Consider the following 15,078-nt stretch of genomic DNA (forward strand, 5'->3'; position numbering starts at 1 on the left):
GGAATATAGATGCAGCTAATGAAATTAAAACAACCCGGAGAAATAAGTAAGTCCGACGACTGGTTTAAAGCATGTGAATCTACTGGCCTTGTACGTTATTTAATTTATACACTACCGGAATGAGAAATGTGAACATTTAACTTTGCTAAACCAATAAGTGCTGTATGGTAAATGACCATTATATTATTCATCACAAAGCGTGACAGCTATAAAATTTGAAATCGATAATATATCCGATTTTAGAAAGCCAAAAAAGAACAATATCGTCGGGGAATATGTGGATGTCTAAATAAACCACACTTTGTTTTCCAATAATGGATTCGTACCGGATGACTTGGTGTGGCATCAGAATATTAAAAAACTCGCGTAGACGGACGAATGAATGTCAATGCATCTATTAGTAATCAAAAGTTGATGTAGACATGTTTAAGAAGTCTGCATTGTGCGAAGTCATGGCTACTCCACAACTAAAAAACACATTATGTATTTGAAAGAAAATCATATAAATAAAGGGACCGACAATGTGGCCAAATCATTCAGCAGACATAGTCTTTCGTTAACTGATTCAACGCGTTAACTCTCTTAAGAAAACACTGAGCTTACGGGTAAACTTTTGATTTCATTTCCGATAACATCTGTACATAGTACCTCAGTCTTTTCAATTTTGAAAATCAATCCGACCTAAGTGGTTGCAAAAATCCTGCCGATGAACAATTTTTAACATTTTCTGTATACGATAATTTAAGAAAAATGAAAAGACCTATTCAAAACGGGCCCAATGGTTCCACCTTACCAGTTGAAGAAACCGAAATAAGTCTGGAATCGAAAGGATCCTATTACGGATGGAAGCGAAAAGCGGAATCGAAAGTCAAAGGAGCTTGCACCGTCGACCTACTACGAAGACGATTCCCGATCACCAAGTGGTTACCCAACTACAATTGGGACTTTGCCATCTATGATTTCATTGCAGGAATTACCGTGGGCCTTACCACTATCCCACAAGGAATCGCATATGCGGCTGTCGCTGGATTACCCTTACAGGTAGAGGATTTTCATTGGTTTTTCAAAGAGATTTCACACTAATAATCCAGATTTGAACACAGTACGGGCTGTATTCAGCTTTTATGGGTTTATTCGTCTATGTGATCCTGGGTACTGTCAAACAATGTTCCGTCGGCCCAACAGCCGTTATGTCTTTGATGACGTTCTCATACGCCAGTGCAGGAGGACCTGCGTATGCAATTCTATTGGCTTTTCTAGGAGGTTGGCTCGAACTTATTGCAGGGCTGTTGAATCTAGGTTATTTAGACTAATTTCTTTGTTCACTTCAGCATTAAAAATGTTGTTTGAAAAACATAGGATTCATGGTGGAATTCATTTCGGCTCCAGTTATTTCTGGATTTTGTTCGGCTGCTGCTCTAACTGTTTCCTCGACACAAGTGAAAGGCTTGTTTGGTTTGAAGTTCAAAGGATCTTCATTCGTCGAAACTTGGAAAGGATTTTTCACTAACATAACGAAATGCAGTCCATGGGATTCTGCTCTAGGTTGTTCCATGATAGTTATTCTTCTCTTGATGCGGGTAATTAATGAAAGTCAAAGTTTTCACGTTAAAGTTTATGAAAGACTTTCCTTTTTTTCTGGCAGAAATTAACTTCTTTAAAGAATCTTGGGCCGTTGAAGAAAGTTGCTTTTCTCCGCTATCGGGCGATTGACAGCAGTTTGTGGTTCATTGCAACGAGCCGTAATGCAATCGCAGTCATTGCTGGCTGTTTAGCTGCCTACCTCTTGGAACAAAACGGTTCCAAACCATTCACTCTGACAGGTCCATTTTAAATCTTTTTACACCCATCAATTTATTTCTTAATTTAATTCTATATGAACAGGTGACATTCAATCGGGACTGCCCCCATTTGGTTTACCTGCTTTCACGGTTAATCGCACGGTGGGTAACACGACAGTTGTTTTGGGATTTTCCGATATTTGTTTGGAACTTGGAGCTGCCATTGGTCTCATTCCGCTCATCGCAATTTTAGAACAAGTTGCCATCGCCAAGGCTTTTGGTATGACAAATGTGTATATTACATGTCAGAATGTAAGCGTGAGTGATTCATGGTCACAGCCAGTGGCAAGAGGACGGACGCTACACAAGAAATGATAGCGTTGGGTGTTGGAACGATCCTCGGCTCTTTCTTCGGTGCCATGCCCGTCACCGCTTCATTTGGACGGAGTTCAGTACAAGCCGCAAGTGGAGCCAAGACACCCCTAACCAATATTTATGGAGGTTAAAGCTGTTGTAACACAGCGAGGAGATATTGATTATCTTCAACAACGTTTATCTTCTATATTACAGGCGTCCTGACTTTGCTGGCTTTGGGATTTTTAATGCCATCGTTGGCATACATCCCGAAAGCCATTCTTGCATCTGTCATCATCACGTCCGTCATCTTTATGGTGGAACTAGAAGAATTGAAACCGATGTGGAAGAGCAGAAGTGAGAACCACAGTGTTTATTATACAAATTCTGCAAAATGAATTTTTTTTTAATCATTAAAGGGGTTGAGTTATTGCCTTTCGGGGTCACGTTCCTTTGCTGTCTCTTTATCAACATGGAATACGGCATCCTTATTGGAGCTGGCGTCCATTTGCTCTTGTTAGCTTACATGGGGAATCGCCCTCACCCTAAATTGATCCGACTGCCCGTAAGCCATCTAATAATCCATTTATTTTTCTCACTCTTATTTCACGAATGTGTTATGAAGGGAAACGAAGTCACCGAGGAAAGAGTTATTGTCAAAGCCGATTGTAATTTGTATTTCCCGGGAGTGGAGAAATTCCGGCGGACCCTCAATGAAGCCACTGAAGTCGATGCTGAAGGGCGCAGTCCTTGCCTGATGGTCGATCTCTCCAATTTAACAGAAATTGACTACAGCGCCCTAAAGGTATGAACGAAAAAATATTAAAAGGATATTAAATCTCTTGATTGGTCGATCGGTTTGTTTAGATGCTCAAGTCCGTGGCAGCTGAATGCCACAAAAAAGGACAAACGGTACTACATTTCGTCAATGCCACTCCCAAGGTTGCTAAATCTATTGTTTGCACGCTACCTTCTGCTGACATAGCATTTCTACCCAAGGTGAGACTAACGTTTTTGCACTAAGAAGACACGGGCTGCATAATTTGCAAATCTTGTTGTCAAGGTGGAAAAGGATGATGCCACGGACGATATCCACATGCAAGAAATCACGCCTTAGAGCGCTTGTGTTTAGCCAACAAGTTTGATTTACATGATGAATAGCGCTTTACTCTGCTACAAATAATACCTTCGTGTAAGGCGAACAAAAATAATTCCTCAGGCGGGGGGGCTAGTTCCTTAGCAAAACAAAATTACAATGCCTCCCAGTGAAACATTTGCCTGAATCACTATTGAACTGTTTGTATATAGTTAATGCTGTTAAACGGCTTGGGCTTAAAGCGATGAATTTAGGTAAGTCTCTGCTCTGAAAATTTAATCTTTTGTTTTTCTGTTTTCGTGTTTGCATCATCTTTAGAAGCCTAGAGCTCACGTGAAAGTAATCTACGTTTTCCTCGTCATTTCGTAATATTCTCAACAGTTAGAAATTGTATATGCACATGGATATTTGTAGCTTTCAGCTGTTTTCTCATATTAGGTCAATATATAAAGCCAAACTGAAAAATATGGAGAAAGTATCGTAAACCTCTATGGACACCATGAAAAATCATTTTAGGTCAGAAAAAGGGAAAAGTCCCATGGTGAAAAGAAAACTTTCATTTAATAAAACGATTAACAAAGACAGTCTTTATGTATATTTAATCCAACAGCTTTGACTCGGATGCATCTCGTCAAACCATTACATGCTTATTTTGTTATTTGAGAAAAACAAAAACAAGAGCGGATAAAGCGGATTATACGGTTGAAGTGAAAGGTGAATATTATGACAGTCCCTAATTCCACTTCTTGCATGCTGGGTTTATACAGGTAAAAAACAAAAATGGCTTGTCATGCAACTGTGCTTTTACTTAAAAACAAAAGCAGTTATAGCTTTTTTTTATGTGTTCTAAATGAGAAATAGCCTCGGCCTTGTTCTCCATTTGGGTCCGCTTTCTCTGCTGGCCGTTAGGAAAAAGGTATTGTTCTTATTAAGGGCAAGGTGTACAGTCATTTTACAAGGGTAAATCGTAAGGGTCACTCCTCGTCTGTTAACACTGTCCGTAAACATATACCCCACTAGTGTACTTGGCTTTCGTTAGCCGATGAATACCCTATTTGTTTTCAAAGCGTTCTTGGAATCAGCAGAGTGCGAAATCAACCTATGTGCTCTTTCAAAATTATGCATTCAAGCTCCAGGGTATGGCTTTCTGGCGTACGTGGCTGCTGTTAACGGTGAACGAATACTACGAAATCCTCTTTTGGTCTTTGTGGTATGAACGTGCCTCCCTGAGTACGTCATCAAGTCAAATGTTCGTGATAAGTATATACGTCGATTTGTTTTTTGTTTATACTGTATTGCGATTTATCTTGAAATTTAATCCAACGAGTGAAACAACAAAACAACATGTTATCGCTATATTGACATAATGGCGCGATCGCGCTGTCCAAACCCTGTTTTGACTCCAGTTTCTAAAATCCTATAATTACTTATCGGCCATAGGTGGCAGTCTTTTCAAAAAGGGGGAACGATAAAAGGAGAGTTTCACCATCACGGCCAGTTCAGTTCGACAAGCCGAACGGTCTGTTTCGTATTCTCTAGCCGAAGTGCAAGGCAATAAGCCGGAACTCGGTGTCATTTTTAGTTGGTGCGGCAATCAGCACGTTATTAACTAATAAACCGAACATTGGCCAATGACCCAAAATGCCGAACGCAACTGGTTCAGCAAAGTCTATCGATTATCGTGATGAGAAACAGCAAGAAAGGTGTGGAGAACCTTTGATGAAAGGAAGAAATTCAAAAGGTACTTATACAAATTCAAGTCTTTGCCTTTAAAGGGAAATGTTAATATTTAAATGTAGGCTAACAAGATAAAAATGCTAAGCTCGTATTCATTTTCTTAAGATGTAGATAATATAACACCGGATGGAACGTCTTTTGCCAATCCATCGAACGATCATTTTTTCCTGTCAAAAAGTCGGGACCAGTCGAAAGTGAACGGATCGACGAGAAAGAAAAGATGGCAGAAAATTAAAGGGGCGTGCAATATGCAGCTCGTACGTCGCCGTTTACCCATCGTGCAATGGTTGCCAAGTTACAATTGGAACTATGTCCTTTTCGACCTTATTGCTGGCATAACTGTTGGTTTGACGATAATCCCGCAATCGATCGCATACGCTGGCGTTGCTGGACTTCCTTTAGAGGTTGGTGTTTGATTACGAGTATGACTGAAACGCGAGCTATATCTAATCACGAACTGACCTTTTTGACGTGATAGTATGGTCTCTATTCCTCTTTTATGGGCATGTTTGCATACACGGTATTTGGCTCTGTAAGAGAATCGTCCATAGGACCAACGGCCGTCATGGCCCTCATGACGTTCTCGTATGCCAACGAAGGCGGGGCTGCTTACGCAGCACTTTTATCATTTTTGGCTGGAGCAATTGAACTTTGTGCCGGCTTGCTTAATCTAGGTAAGCTTAATTACGGATATCCCCTATTAAATGGGAGACGTGTTGTCAACTTTGGAACGGAAATTGGCAAAGACAAAAGGAAATAATGTCTTGGGTTTGTGATAGGATTTCTGGTCGAGTTCATATCAGCCCCAGTGATCTCTGGCTTTTGTTCGGCTGCCGCATTAACTGTCGCCTCAACGCAGGTGAAAGGCCTCTTCGGATTAAAATTTAGTGGATCTTCATTCGTCGAAGTCTGGACTGGATTCTTTACAAATCTGTCTAGTATTAATCCATGGGACGCCGGATTAGGTTGTTCCTCAATAGTCGTCCTACTTTTGTTACGGGTTTGTTTGCTATCATTTTCGAGCAAGTCTAGACAGCATGCTAATCAGTACTATAATATTCCAAATAGAAACTGAATGCATTGAAAAGTCTTGGGTCCTTGAAGAAAGTGGGTTGTCTTCGTAATCGATTTGTTGACGGTTCTCTCTGGTTCATTTCAACTAGCAGGAACGCAATTGCCGTCATCGGCGGTTGCGTTGCTGCCTATCTATTGGAACTAAATGGCCTAACTCCGTTTACACTCACAGGTTGTTATTCTTTAAATATTATTTACGTATATCTTGAATAAGAGTTTTTTCAAATTAAAGGAATGTTTTATTTCACGATTAATTTTCATGATATTGTTCAATCAACAGGTAACATCAAGGCCGGCCTACCTTCGTTTGAATTGCCACCGTTCTCGATCAACAAGACGGACATAGACGATGGCAATAGCACAATTTTCTTAACGTTCCCTGAGATATGCTCAGAACTGGGCGCTGCAATTGGTCTCATCCCGCTCATTGCTATTTTAGAACAAGTTGCCATTGCCAAGGCTTTCGGTAATTCCATTTACAAAAAAAAACAAAAAATATAATTACATTTGACATCTACAATGTTTAACACTTTACACTTGTTCTTAAATTGAAGCTTGTGGCAAACGAACCGACTCGACGCAGGAAATGATTGCTCTCGGTATTGGAAATATCCTGGGCTCGTTTTTCGGTGCTATGCCCATCACCGCCTCTTTTGGGCGGAGCTCTGTTCAATCCGCAAGCGGAGTTAAAACACCATTATGCAACATTTATGGAGGTCTTTAGCCTTTGTCTTTCATGCAAGAAAAGAAACTAACTAATTTCGATGTTTCAATGTCCTTTAGGTATTCTGGTTCTATTGGCTTTAGGCTTTATGATGCCCTCACTGGCATACATCCCGAAAGCGATTCTTGCATCTGTCATCATCACGTCCGTCATCTTTATGGTAGAACTGGAAGAGCTGAAGCCCATGTGGAAAAGCAGACGTATATATAATCGGACGGTTTACATCCGGTTGACAATAATATACTTAATTACCTACCGTGTCTAATAACATTCGTTTATATAGGATTGGAATTAGTGCCGTTCGGTGTCACTTTCTTTTGTTGTCTCTTTGTCAACATGGAGTACGGTATTTTGATCGGAGCAGGTGTTCATTTGTTCTTGTTGGCGTACATGGCCGGAAGTCGTCCTCATCCGGAATTGATACGAATACCCGTATGTCAATTTGTCTTTCCTTCAACGTCATTTACTGACAAATATGAATTACCTCACAGGGAAGCAAAAAAACTGAGGAAAAAGTCATTGTTAAGGCTGATACTAATTTGTACTTTCCGGGAGTGGAAAAATTCCGTCAAGTTCTGAACGAAGCCACTGACGGAGAAACGTGTGTGATGGTCGATCTGTCACACGTAACGGAGATCGACTACACAGCACTCAAAGTGAGCATTACTTCCTAAAGCTTGCATTTCTTAGAAACTGATAAACATTGTTCTACTCAGATGCTCAAAGCCGTGGCTTCTGATTACCACAAGAGAGGCCTAATGGTTCTACATTTTACCAATGCTTCTCCTAATGTGACGAAATCGATTTCATCCGCCTTACATTCAGCTGACATCGACTTCTTAATACCTAATGTACGTGCAATTCATTCTTACAGTTTCAATGTCATCATGAATATTATCATCATCTGCTTTCACATCTGTAGATGGACGAAGATGGTTGCGGAGAAATTACGGACAACGTCTAACAGGATCAAATTGCCTTTTCTGTGCATGGATAGGTCTCTTGGCAGAACTTTTCACGAGAACCTACAGTACACCCCATTGTTTAAGAAAACAAAACAAATATCAAGCGTTCAAATCATGGGAATAGTAGTCGAATGTTGTCACTTTAGGAAAATTAAAAAAAGACTGGGGGGTGGAAACAATGTGATATAATTTGGCCTTCAATACATCTCCCTCCCCTTTTTCGGGGAAGTCAATTATGCATTTGTTCGTTTTTCTTTTTGCCGTAAGTTTCAGCCATTAGAGGTTTTTTCATCAAAACGTATTCACTCCCGGCATTAAACTTTTCCTAGAAAAATTTTTCTGCACACAAGAGTATGCGACTTACATAAAAGCATACTACGCTTACGACTTACGCAAAAGCAGCTAACTAGGAAAAAAAGTAAGAACTATTCAATGCTGATTATAGTTTCAATGCAGGTCCAAGTTTAAGAACATGGAAAAAAAATAGACAAGTGTCTATATATTGAAATCACAATTTTGAACCAGAATTTTTCATTGATTTTATCTTTGTACGTTACTTGATGCAAACGATCGAACTTCGTGTTCATTTGAGAAAAAAACAAAATCTTTTGGTCATCAAGGAGGTGGATTGGACTTGCGAATCGATGGTCTTTGGAAAGAAGCCTCAATCGTTGGTTGATTTTTAACAATTTTCGTGCGCAGTTGGTACTCATCTTTGCTGCCTTTACTGCGATTGACTAACGAGCGGGTGGATTTAGCTTCTTGGTCCAATTCTTCTTGCAGCTTGCGTGCTAGCTCTTTGTCCGCTTCTTCTTGTTCTTGTTTTTTCCGAAGCCATTCACGTTCCATTTCCCGGAGTTCTTCGGCCAAAATCCCAGCGCCCTTGATCGATTCGTCCGTATTGTTATTCTGCTTAAGATCTTCGGTCAAATCTAGACTTGGGAAACGATCAAAAGGTAAACGAATGAAATAACAAATGAACAGGTTGTAGTTTTACTTTCTTCAGCGAGCCCGTAGAGTTGATTCAAGTTCTTTGCTGCACTAACCACCTGTGGCTTGACAATTTCACCTGAGAATAATAAGGCATGTTTTCATGTGAGATTAAAACTACGCTGACACTGGCACTTCTTATGTCGTCTTGCACTAGATCAAGATAAGCTGTTTATCGAGGAAATTTGACGTAACGACATAGCGAAATAAAGGCATAAGAAGTGCCAGTGTGATGCGCGGCTAGATTGTAAAGTAACGAACTATTGCCAGGTGAATTTTTGGGTGGAGTCAGTGGAGCAGCATTAATCGGGCGAAAATGTAGCCTCTTGCTTACTTCTTGATCTATGCTCTCTAAACTCGTGCAAGATGAGCTGCGCGGTTCACTCATCGAAATATCCCCTAATAACCATAGTCAGTATTTGAATATCCTAAATAATCACATATTTTTTTTACTTTTATGGAAATGTTCAATCACAGGTGCAAAGGCAGACGGTGATCGTGACGGCTCGTCATTTTCATTCGAGAGACCTGAGATTTATATAAAAACTATGTTAGATCTAGGATTCATGAAAAACGAAGAGTAGGTTGCTAACTAGGGAAAAATTTGTTGATTTTTTTGGCTGCAGGAGTTGTTTTGGAATCAGAACTCATTTTCCTTGGTCTCTTTCTTGAGGATATGGGTGTTTGCACAATTCTTGAACCACGTAACTTGCGGATGTTATCCTCTTTTTCAGCAAGTTCAAGTGCTAAGGCCTCATCTGCTTGTCGGATTCTCTCTAATTCCGCTTCGGCCCTAGCAAGCTCTGCCTGAAGAAGTGAGCAGAATCTACAACTTTATAAAAACCTAGGTAGATTTTGTTACTTCTTTACTTGTTCTTTTGCAAGCTCTGCTATCAGATCAGCCGAGGCTTTTTCTTCTTCTTTCCTTCGTTCTTCTTCTTCTTTTCTTTGCCTTTCCTGTTCAATTTCAAACTCTTTCAAAAGTTCACCAGGCTCTGCAAATTGGTGCATTGGGACGGTAGGGAAAACTTTGGGTAAAATAGAAAATATTTATCAAAAATAATTCAAATATATTCAAAAATACATATTCAAAAATGTTTCGAATATTTATGCTCACTGATCTACACTTACAATCCTCAACATCTTTTTCATCTTTGCCTTCCCCATTTTGTGATGCAACAAGTTCAGGGAACTGGGCTTGGATTTGTTGCCACAGAACTTCATTAATGATGGTATTAGTTTTTGTAGCTTGACGGCACCATACACTTATCCGTTTTCGGCACATTGGGCATGACAGGTTAGATTTTTCAACACAGCTCTAAACAGGAAAATGAGATTACAATTTACTCTTCCAAAACTATGAAAATTTTTAAAATAACATACCGTATAGCAAGAATAACATAAATCATGTCGACATGGCAGACTGACTGGTTTCACCATCAAATTTAAACAGATTTTACACGTGACATCTTCAAGAAGCAAAAAAGGTTTTTCTTCTGACGACGAAGAGACATTTTGCGACTGGTCTTTATTCGTTTCGTTAACTTTACTTCGCCTGGATGTGGCCCGAACCTTCGTAACAGTCGAGCGGCGAGAAGGCGCCATTTCTTCTTAATGTTTACTCACAAAAATAAAATCCCGTAAAGTGGGGTGGGAGGGAGGGGGGGCCAAATTTCAAAATAGCTGTTGTGTGCACAGTCTGAAGCCTCTTCTTTTTCTCTTTTTTGGCCCGTCACTCGCCCAAAGATTACCTTGCCTTACGCCGCAAGGTACGTGAATCTTACCTACACTCCACTGAATCTCAATACTAAATGTTGTGTGCAAACGAGGACTAAAAAAGTAAAGGAAGGGTTTCCTTTTTTTCAAGCTTTCTTGTTGCGAAGGTCACAAATCAAGTCCTAAACTGGCGAGGCTTTTAGAAGATAATTAGCATATTTTTCTCCCCCGGCTTCCAGACTACCAGAAACTGACCCTTGAAACATTATATTACCTGCTTTATCTCAAGATCTGATATAATCATTTATCTTTATTACCTTGTGGAGCATACTAGAAAATCCAGTCTAATATCAAGGGCTTGTCCAGTATGACCATTACGGTTATTCTTACATAAGTATAGCTGAAAAAAAAAGAACGACATCACAGTTAGTTATCTTCAGCATTAGACGTTGATCTCTCCCCAATTTCAGAAATTTAAAATTCAAAGCGTGTAGTAAGAGATAGAATACGATTAATTAAACAGATTGTGCCATTTCGGAGGGTTGCAGAGCAGCAGGTTAACTGTGAACGGGACGTATAACTGAGTTCGACAAAAACAAACACAGTTGGCTGTCTTTTTAGACAGTCAAATTCAGGAAGATCAACCTGTACGTCACTGGCCTTGAAAAGAAAATGACGAGGACTTTTACGCGTATTAAAGCAACCTTCTTGATAGACTACCAAACTACTGGAAATGAACGCACGTAAGAACCGATTACGACAACCAAATTAAAATGTTGAATGTATTAAATAAAAAAAAAAACGTTCGAGTAATGCAATTAAAAAAAAAACACCCCCCAAAAAAATAAGATCACCACTATGACGATTGGCCATATTATTTTTATCCAGAAATGCTAATGGCTCCAGCACTAGCTGAAACACCGCCACCAGGTAGGGGTCCTGCTCCGGCAGCAGCAAATCGATTCGGTGAACCCACTGCAACGGATACTGGACGTGCCGAACCTGATGATGGACGGAATGACGTTTGTTGACGCACCGGAATTGTTGTAGGACGGAACGACGACGGACGCAGACTTGTTGAAGATGGTCGAATTCCGGAAGAACCGATTGCTGCAACTGCATTTCCGCCCGAAGTGAAGCGATTACCACCCGAACTGACGGCGACGGCGCTGCCTCCTGAACCGAATCCATTTCCTCCTGAAGAGACGATGTAGATACCTTGCCCACCGGGTATGTAGAACGGTCGAATAATAGTGTTACCATTAGTCGGGTAACGTGTCCCAGTTGCGCCATTCAAGCCTTGAGTGGCAGCTGCAAACGTGTTGGCGACAGCAGCATTAGCAGCCGCGACGACTCGATTGTTGATTTGATAAGTCAATCCCGCGATTTGATTGTGAATATCGTTAGCTATGCTGTAAGGATTGTACGGGTAGAATTGCGGAGCCCGACGATCCCGATTCGCGTTGACAACGTGCACCGATAAAACGGCCATGGTCACTAGCATGATCTGCATCAACGTCAACCCGGAAACGGAAAGAACAAAGAAAGGACAAAAAAAGGAACTGTAAGGTCACTCTTTACTTACTATTCATCGTAAAATTTAAATTCTTTTTTTTCCCATCCTTTATTCTTGACGTGTGATTTTTTTTACCTGAACAGAATTCATTTTTTCGCGAAATTTCACAGTGACAACTGACTTGGACAAGAGGACGGCACCAACTGGTTGTTCCATGTCCATACTTTCACCTTTTATACACCATGTTTTTTTGTTTTGTTTTGTTTTTTCTATTATCACGTTCCTTCCTTCCCACTTTTTTTCACGACTTTGTATGTAGTGGCTAGAAAAAGAAAAAGAAGCAACCGCAACCAGCCATACTAAAAACATCAGGATTAAGAAGGCGTATAGTCGGAACTATACATTTCAACAACGATAAAAAAATCATGAAACTGAAAAACGAATTTTTTTTCACGATCCCGAAAAAAATTCCCCTACTTTGTTGACTGGTGTAGGTGAAAACGTAAATTTGTCCTGGGGATTTCCTATGAGACAATCACAAAGAAATTCTTTGATCTTCTTCAGATATTCCGACTCCAGATCGACCAGTTCACGGTGATTGAATATCGTGACCTCCAATTCATTCGTCAAGTCGAAAATGTCTAAATAGAAGAAACCGAATCGAAGGTTAAACTAAAAATGTGCTCATGACGATTATATTTACGTGCGTGCAGCATCTCATGAGATCCGTTTCGAAGCATCCGACAAGAATAAAACTGGTCACGACCGTGCAATTCTTGTGCAGTTTCGCCAAACGAGCACGACCTGGTTGCTGGTAACATCACTAGAAAATAACTTACTGAAACGGTTCTCATACAATTTAGTTGGACTTAATTACGTTGAAGAACTCACGTCATTTGAAGGTCGAACTAATCTTGTGGTAGATCTCTTACTGTTCTTACCTGTCGGCGTTGAAGCTCAACACATGCGCATAGAAAATTCTTTGTTTGTGTGCCGTTGCCTTTTGGGAAATCCCAAACAAACGTTTGGCAAGGCGACGAACTCTGCAATCTCGCACGACACAACAAAGGATGTTGAAGTCAAGAAGCTTGCAAATAAAACAAAACAAAACACGTTGATTGAAAAATTTGAAGAAGAAGAATTGGATGCATGACATCATTTTCATATCCGTGATCGACAAAAAAACAATGAATCAACGTGAATAAGCCCTTCGGGCATTTCTCTCGTGATAACGCTCTGATGCGTTCGTTCACAGTTGTACAAAAATGATAATGCCAAAATTGTATTCGATATCGTGGTTGATTATTAACTAAGCGTATATAAGGATTACAAAGGGGCGGAAGTGAAGAATGGTGAGGGCATGCCATTTCGAAACAAGTGGGTGGGAAGAGGAAGTTCATATTGCAATAAAAAAAAAAGGGTGTGGAACCGATGATGAATTCATGTTTTTACGATGCACGTACTTTTTTTTTTAGCTTTTGAATCAACAGTTGACTCATTTGCGGTAAAAGAATGGATGTTGATGAGGAATGACGCCGTTCAGGAAGCCGGGAAGTACGCCGGGTACATCACCATAGCCAGTACGGAAAGGAATGTTCAACGGATAGCCGTAACCAGCAGCAAAGCCGGCGCGATGGTAAGGCGAATGAAAGAATTCACTGCCGTCCATATCAACAGGAAGTTGATCTTGATCGGCAACGTGATCGGAAGCAACGGGAGAACCCAATGAGGCAGCAACCAATCCAACCAACAAAACAGTCAACAGCTGAATCGGATATTATGTAATAATCGGAATAGATAATTAGACCCTTTTTTAAATGAACCATAAACCAATTATTGGGAAATGCATAAAATTTAAAAACCTACCAAATAGTTGGCCATTTTTCGAATGTTTCTTTAGCTCTTCACGTCTTAAACAGAAAGATTTTCAACAGTTTTGTTGGTTTACAAACTGATGTTTACAACCAACTTTTGACCGTCCTTATATACTAATTCGTTGAATGGAAATCGCGTGATGATCAGCATGCCAAAAATAATGTTAATCCTGGATTGACAGTATAGTTGTCCGGATGAGAGAAAACCTTTGATCTCAAAACATGTCATTCATTGTTATGTCCTCTACATGTCTAACCATTATCATTAGCCCTATATGTTTACCCGAAATCCCGCGGTGAAGTTTAACCAGTGCTTGTCAGTCATCTTGACTGTTGTCTCACTAAACAATAAGTTTTATTATGCTATTGTTAAAGGTGATTCCCCTCATCTATAGAGCTGAGTTTTACTTATTATTGTTCTCTTTTTCTTTTGCTTGTCATAATTCAGACTCACGCATCGTGATATAGCGTTAGGGCAACACACATACAATGGGGACCTTGAAGAAGCGACGCAGCACGAGCAGATGGATACAATCCGCAGGGCTTAATAACGTCACCGGTCATATCAGGACTCGGCGACATTGCAATCGTGCCCCATTAAATCCCCATTGTCATGCCGCTGCTGCCGGCAGTTTAATTGAATGTCTCTGGAGCTTCGCATGAAAGATTATTATTGCTCAAAGTGCTCGGGTATGTACTATTTTATTTAGAACTTTAGAAAATAAAACGGCCTGCGGGGAAGTGACCTTGCAAATTTTTATATTACGGAGGAGCCGGAGCACTACGTGTGAATTACACAGTTCTACAGGTAATCTATAAAAACCTGGCTCGACTAATGACATGATTGTGAGCTATAAGTCAATCGATTCCTTGAATTGTCATCGACGAATGTTTTTTTTTCGCAGCTGCTGTTTCCATGTCGTACGTCACGCTCCGAAATTCGCCAATCGAGTAGAAAAGCCTCGAGCTTCGTGTTGCCTGACGGACATGCTATTACATCATTGTCAACCATGCAAGACTAGATTTAAAAAGGACAGTCTAATACAAGTCACCTTTTTTTGAATAAAGGCTCTGTATGTTGCATTAAAAAACGAGAATTGGGTCCAGCTTGTTAGATTCTTGTCAAGCGGAAATATGATGGCGATCCACCCACATCAGATAGTTCCGGGTGTTTTGACATTAGACTATCAAAGTGCCAGAATCTGACGATATCTCTTATGTCAATTCCATGTGAGAGCCCACAGGCTCATC

The 15,078-nt window shown here is 40.3% G+C and overlaps 4 protein-coding genes across 6 annotated transcripts; 2 read left to right on the forward strand and 2 right to left on the reverse strand.

Moving 5' to 3' along the window:
• The first annotated feature begins 544 nt into the window (after positions 1 to 544).
• Positions 545 to 3,686, forward strand: LOC130692252 (sodium-independent sulfate anion transporter-like). Its single transcript, XM_057515330.2, has 12 exons — positions 545 to 605; positions 747 to 1,041; positions 1,104 to 1,299; positions 1,360 to 1,580; positions 1,646 to 1,823; positions 1,885 to 2,061; positions 2,121 to 2,282; positions 2,352 to 2,492; positions 2,555 to 2,700; positions 2,761 to 2,940; positions 3,003 to 3,134; positions 3,199 to 3,686. The coding sequence occupies exons 2-12, from the start codon at positions 751 to 753 to the stop codon at positions 3,250 to 3,252; spliced, it is 1,878 nt and encodes a 625-aa protein (XP_057371313.1). The 5' UTR covers positions 545 to 605; positions 747 to 750; the 3' UTR covers positions 3,253 to 3,686.
• A 1,086-nt stretch (positions 3,687 to 4,772) lies between these two features.
• LOC130692249 (sodium-independent sulfate anion transporter-like) lies at positions 4,773 to 7,969 on the forward strand. 2 transcript variants are annotated; one of them, XM_057515324.2, is made up of 12 exons: positions 4,780 to 4,972; positions 5,074 to 5,372; positions 5,447 to 5,642; positions 5,748 to 5,968; positions 6,037 to 6,214; positions 6,323 to 6,508; positions 6,597 to 6,758; positions 6,826 to 6,966; positions 7,050 to 7,198; positions 7,258 to 7,422; positions 7,483 to 7,617; positions 7,689 to 7,969. In XM_057515324.2, the coding sequence occupies exons 1-12, from the start codon at positions 4,873 to 4,875 to the stop codon at positions 7,728 to 7,730; spliced, it is 1,974 nt and encodes a 657-aa protein (XP_057371307.1). In that variant the 5' UTR covers positions 4,780 to 4,872; the 3' UTR covers positions 7,731 to 7,969. The 2 variants fall into 2 exon arrangements, with proteins under 2 accessions (XP_057371308.1, XP_057371307.1); XM_057515325.2 differs by lacking the exons at positions 7,483 to 7,617; positions 7,689 to 7,969 and having other exon boundaries at positions 4,773 to 4,972; positions 6,826 to 6,994; positions 7,258 to 7,416.
• Positions 7,970 to 8,212: 243 nt separating this feature from the next.
• LOC130692258 (E3 ubiquitin-protein ligase rnf168-like) lies at positions 8,213 to 10,691 on the reverse strand. Its single transcript, XM_057515339.2, has 8 exons — positions 10,105 to 10,691; positions 9,853 to 10,039; positions 9,592 to 9,749; positions 9,315 to 9,528; positions 9,175 to 9,249; positions 8,983 to 9,120; positions 8,729 to 8,800; positions 8,213 to 8,663 (listed from the first exon to the last, which is right to left on the reverse strand). Exons 1-8 carry the CDS (start codon positions 10,324 to 10,326, stop codon positions 8,347 to 8,349), a joined length of 1,383 nt encoding a protein of 460 aa, XP_057371322.1. The 5' UTR covers positions 10,327 to 10,691; the 3' UTR covers positions 8,213 to 8,346.
• Positions 10,692 to 11,234: 543 nt separating this feature from the next.
• LOC130692275 (uncharacterized PE-PGRS family protein PE_PGRS44-like) lies at positions 11,235 to 12,233 on the reverse strand. Of its 2 annotated transcripts, XM_059497547.1 has the most exons (3): positions 12,089 to 12,233; positions 11,698 to 11,944; positions 11,235 to 11,634 (listed from the first exon to the last, which is right to left on the reverse strand). In XM_059497547.1, exons 1-3 carry the CDS (start codon positions 12,173 to 12,175, stop codon positions 11,318 to 11,320), a joined length of 651 nt encoding a protein of 216 aa, XP_059353530.1. In that variant the 5' UTR covers positions 12,176 to 12,233; the 3' UTR covers positions 11,235 to 11,317. The 2 variants fall into 2 exon arrangements, with proteins under 2 accessions (XP_059353530.1, XP_057371339.1); XM_057515356.2 differs by having other exon boundaries at positions 11,235 to 11,944.
• Between the last annotated feature and the right edge of the window lie 2,845 nt (positions 12,234 to 15,078).

Source organism: Daphnia carinata, chromosome 1 (genome assembly GCF_022539665.2).
Source record: "Daphnia carinata strain CSIRO-1 chromosome 1, CSIRO_AGI_Dcar_HiC_V3, whole genome shotgun sequence".
Lineage (NCBI taxonomy): Eukaryota > Metazoa > Arthropoda > Branchiopoda > Diplostraca > Daphniidae > Daphnia > Daphnia carinata.

What these genes read in the sequence shown, in the direction of transcription:
- LOC130692252 (XM_057515330.2), top strand. Translation starts at nt 751, where the DNA reads ATGAAAAGACCTATTCAAAACGGGCCCAATGGTTCCACCTTACCAGTT. An exon ending in CAAACCATTCACTCTGACAG is followed by an intron (nt 1,824 to 1,884) that starts GTCCATTTTAAA and finishes CTATATGAACAG; the next exon opens with GTGACATTCAATCGGGACTG. An exon ending in TGCCATCGCCAAGGCTTTTG is followed by an intron (nt 2,062 to 2,120) that starts GTATGACAAATG and finishes TCATGGTCACAG; the next exon opens with CCAGTGGCAAGAGGACGGAC.
- LOC130692249 (XM_057515324.2), top strand. Translation starts at nt 4,873, where the DNA reads ATGCCGAACGCAACTGGTTCAGCAAAGTCTATCGATTATCGTGATGAG. An exon ending in AACTCCGTTTACACTCACAG is followed by an intron (nt 6,215 to 6,322) that starts GTTGTTATTCTT and finishes TTCAATCAACAG; the next exon opens with GTAACATCAAGGCCGGCCTA. An exon ending in ATTATGCAACATTTATGGAG is followed by an intron (nt 6,759 to 6,825) that starts GTCTTTAGCCTT and finishes AATGTCCTTTAG; the next exon opens with GTATTCTGGTTCTATTGGCT.
- LOC130692258 (XM_057515339.2), bottom strand. Translation starts at nt 10,326, where the DNA reads ATGGCGCCTTCTCGCCGCTCGACTGTTACGAAGGTTCGGGCCACATCC. An exon ending in TATGTTATTCTTGCTATACG is followed by an intron (nt 10,040 to 10,104) that starts GTATGTTATTTT and finishes TTTCCTGTTTAG; the next exon opens with AGCTGTGTTGAAAAATCTAA. An exon ending in TGAAAAAGATGTTGAGGATT is followed by an intron (nt 9,750 to 9,852) that starts GTAAGTGTAGAT and finishes TTTTACCCAAAG; the next exon opens with TTTTCCCTACCGTCCCAATG.
- LOC130692275 (XM_057515356.2), bottom strand. Translation starts at nt 12,175, where the DNA reads ATGGACATGGAACAACCAGTTGGTGCCGTCCTCTTGTCCAAGTCAGTT. An exon ending in AAAAAATGAATTCTGTTCAG is followed by an intron (nt 11,945 to 12,088) that starts GTAAAAAAAATC and finishes ACGTTGATGCAG; the next exon opens with ATCATGCTAGTGACCATGGC.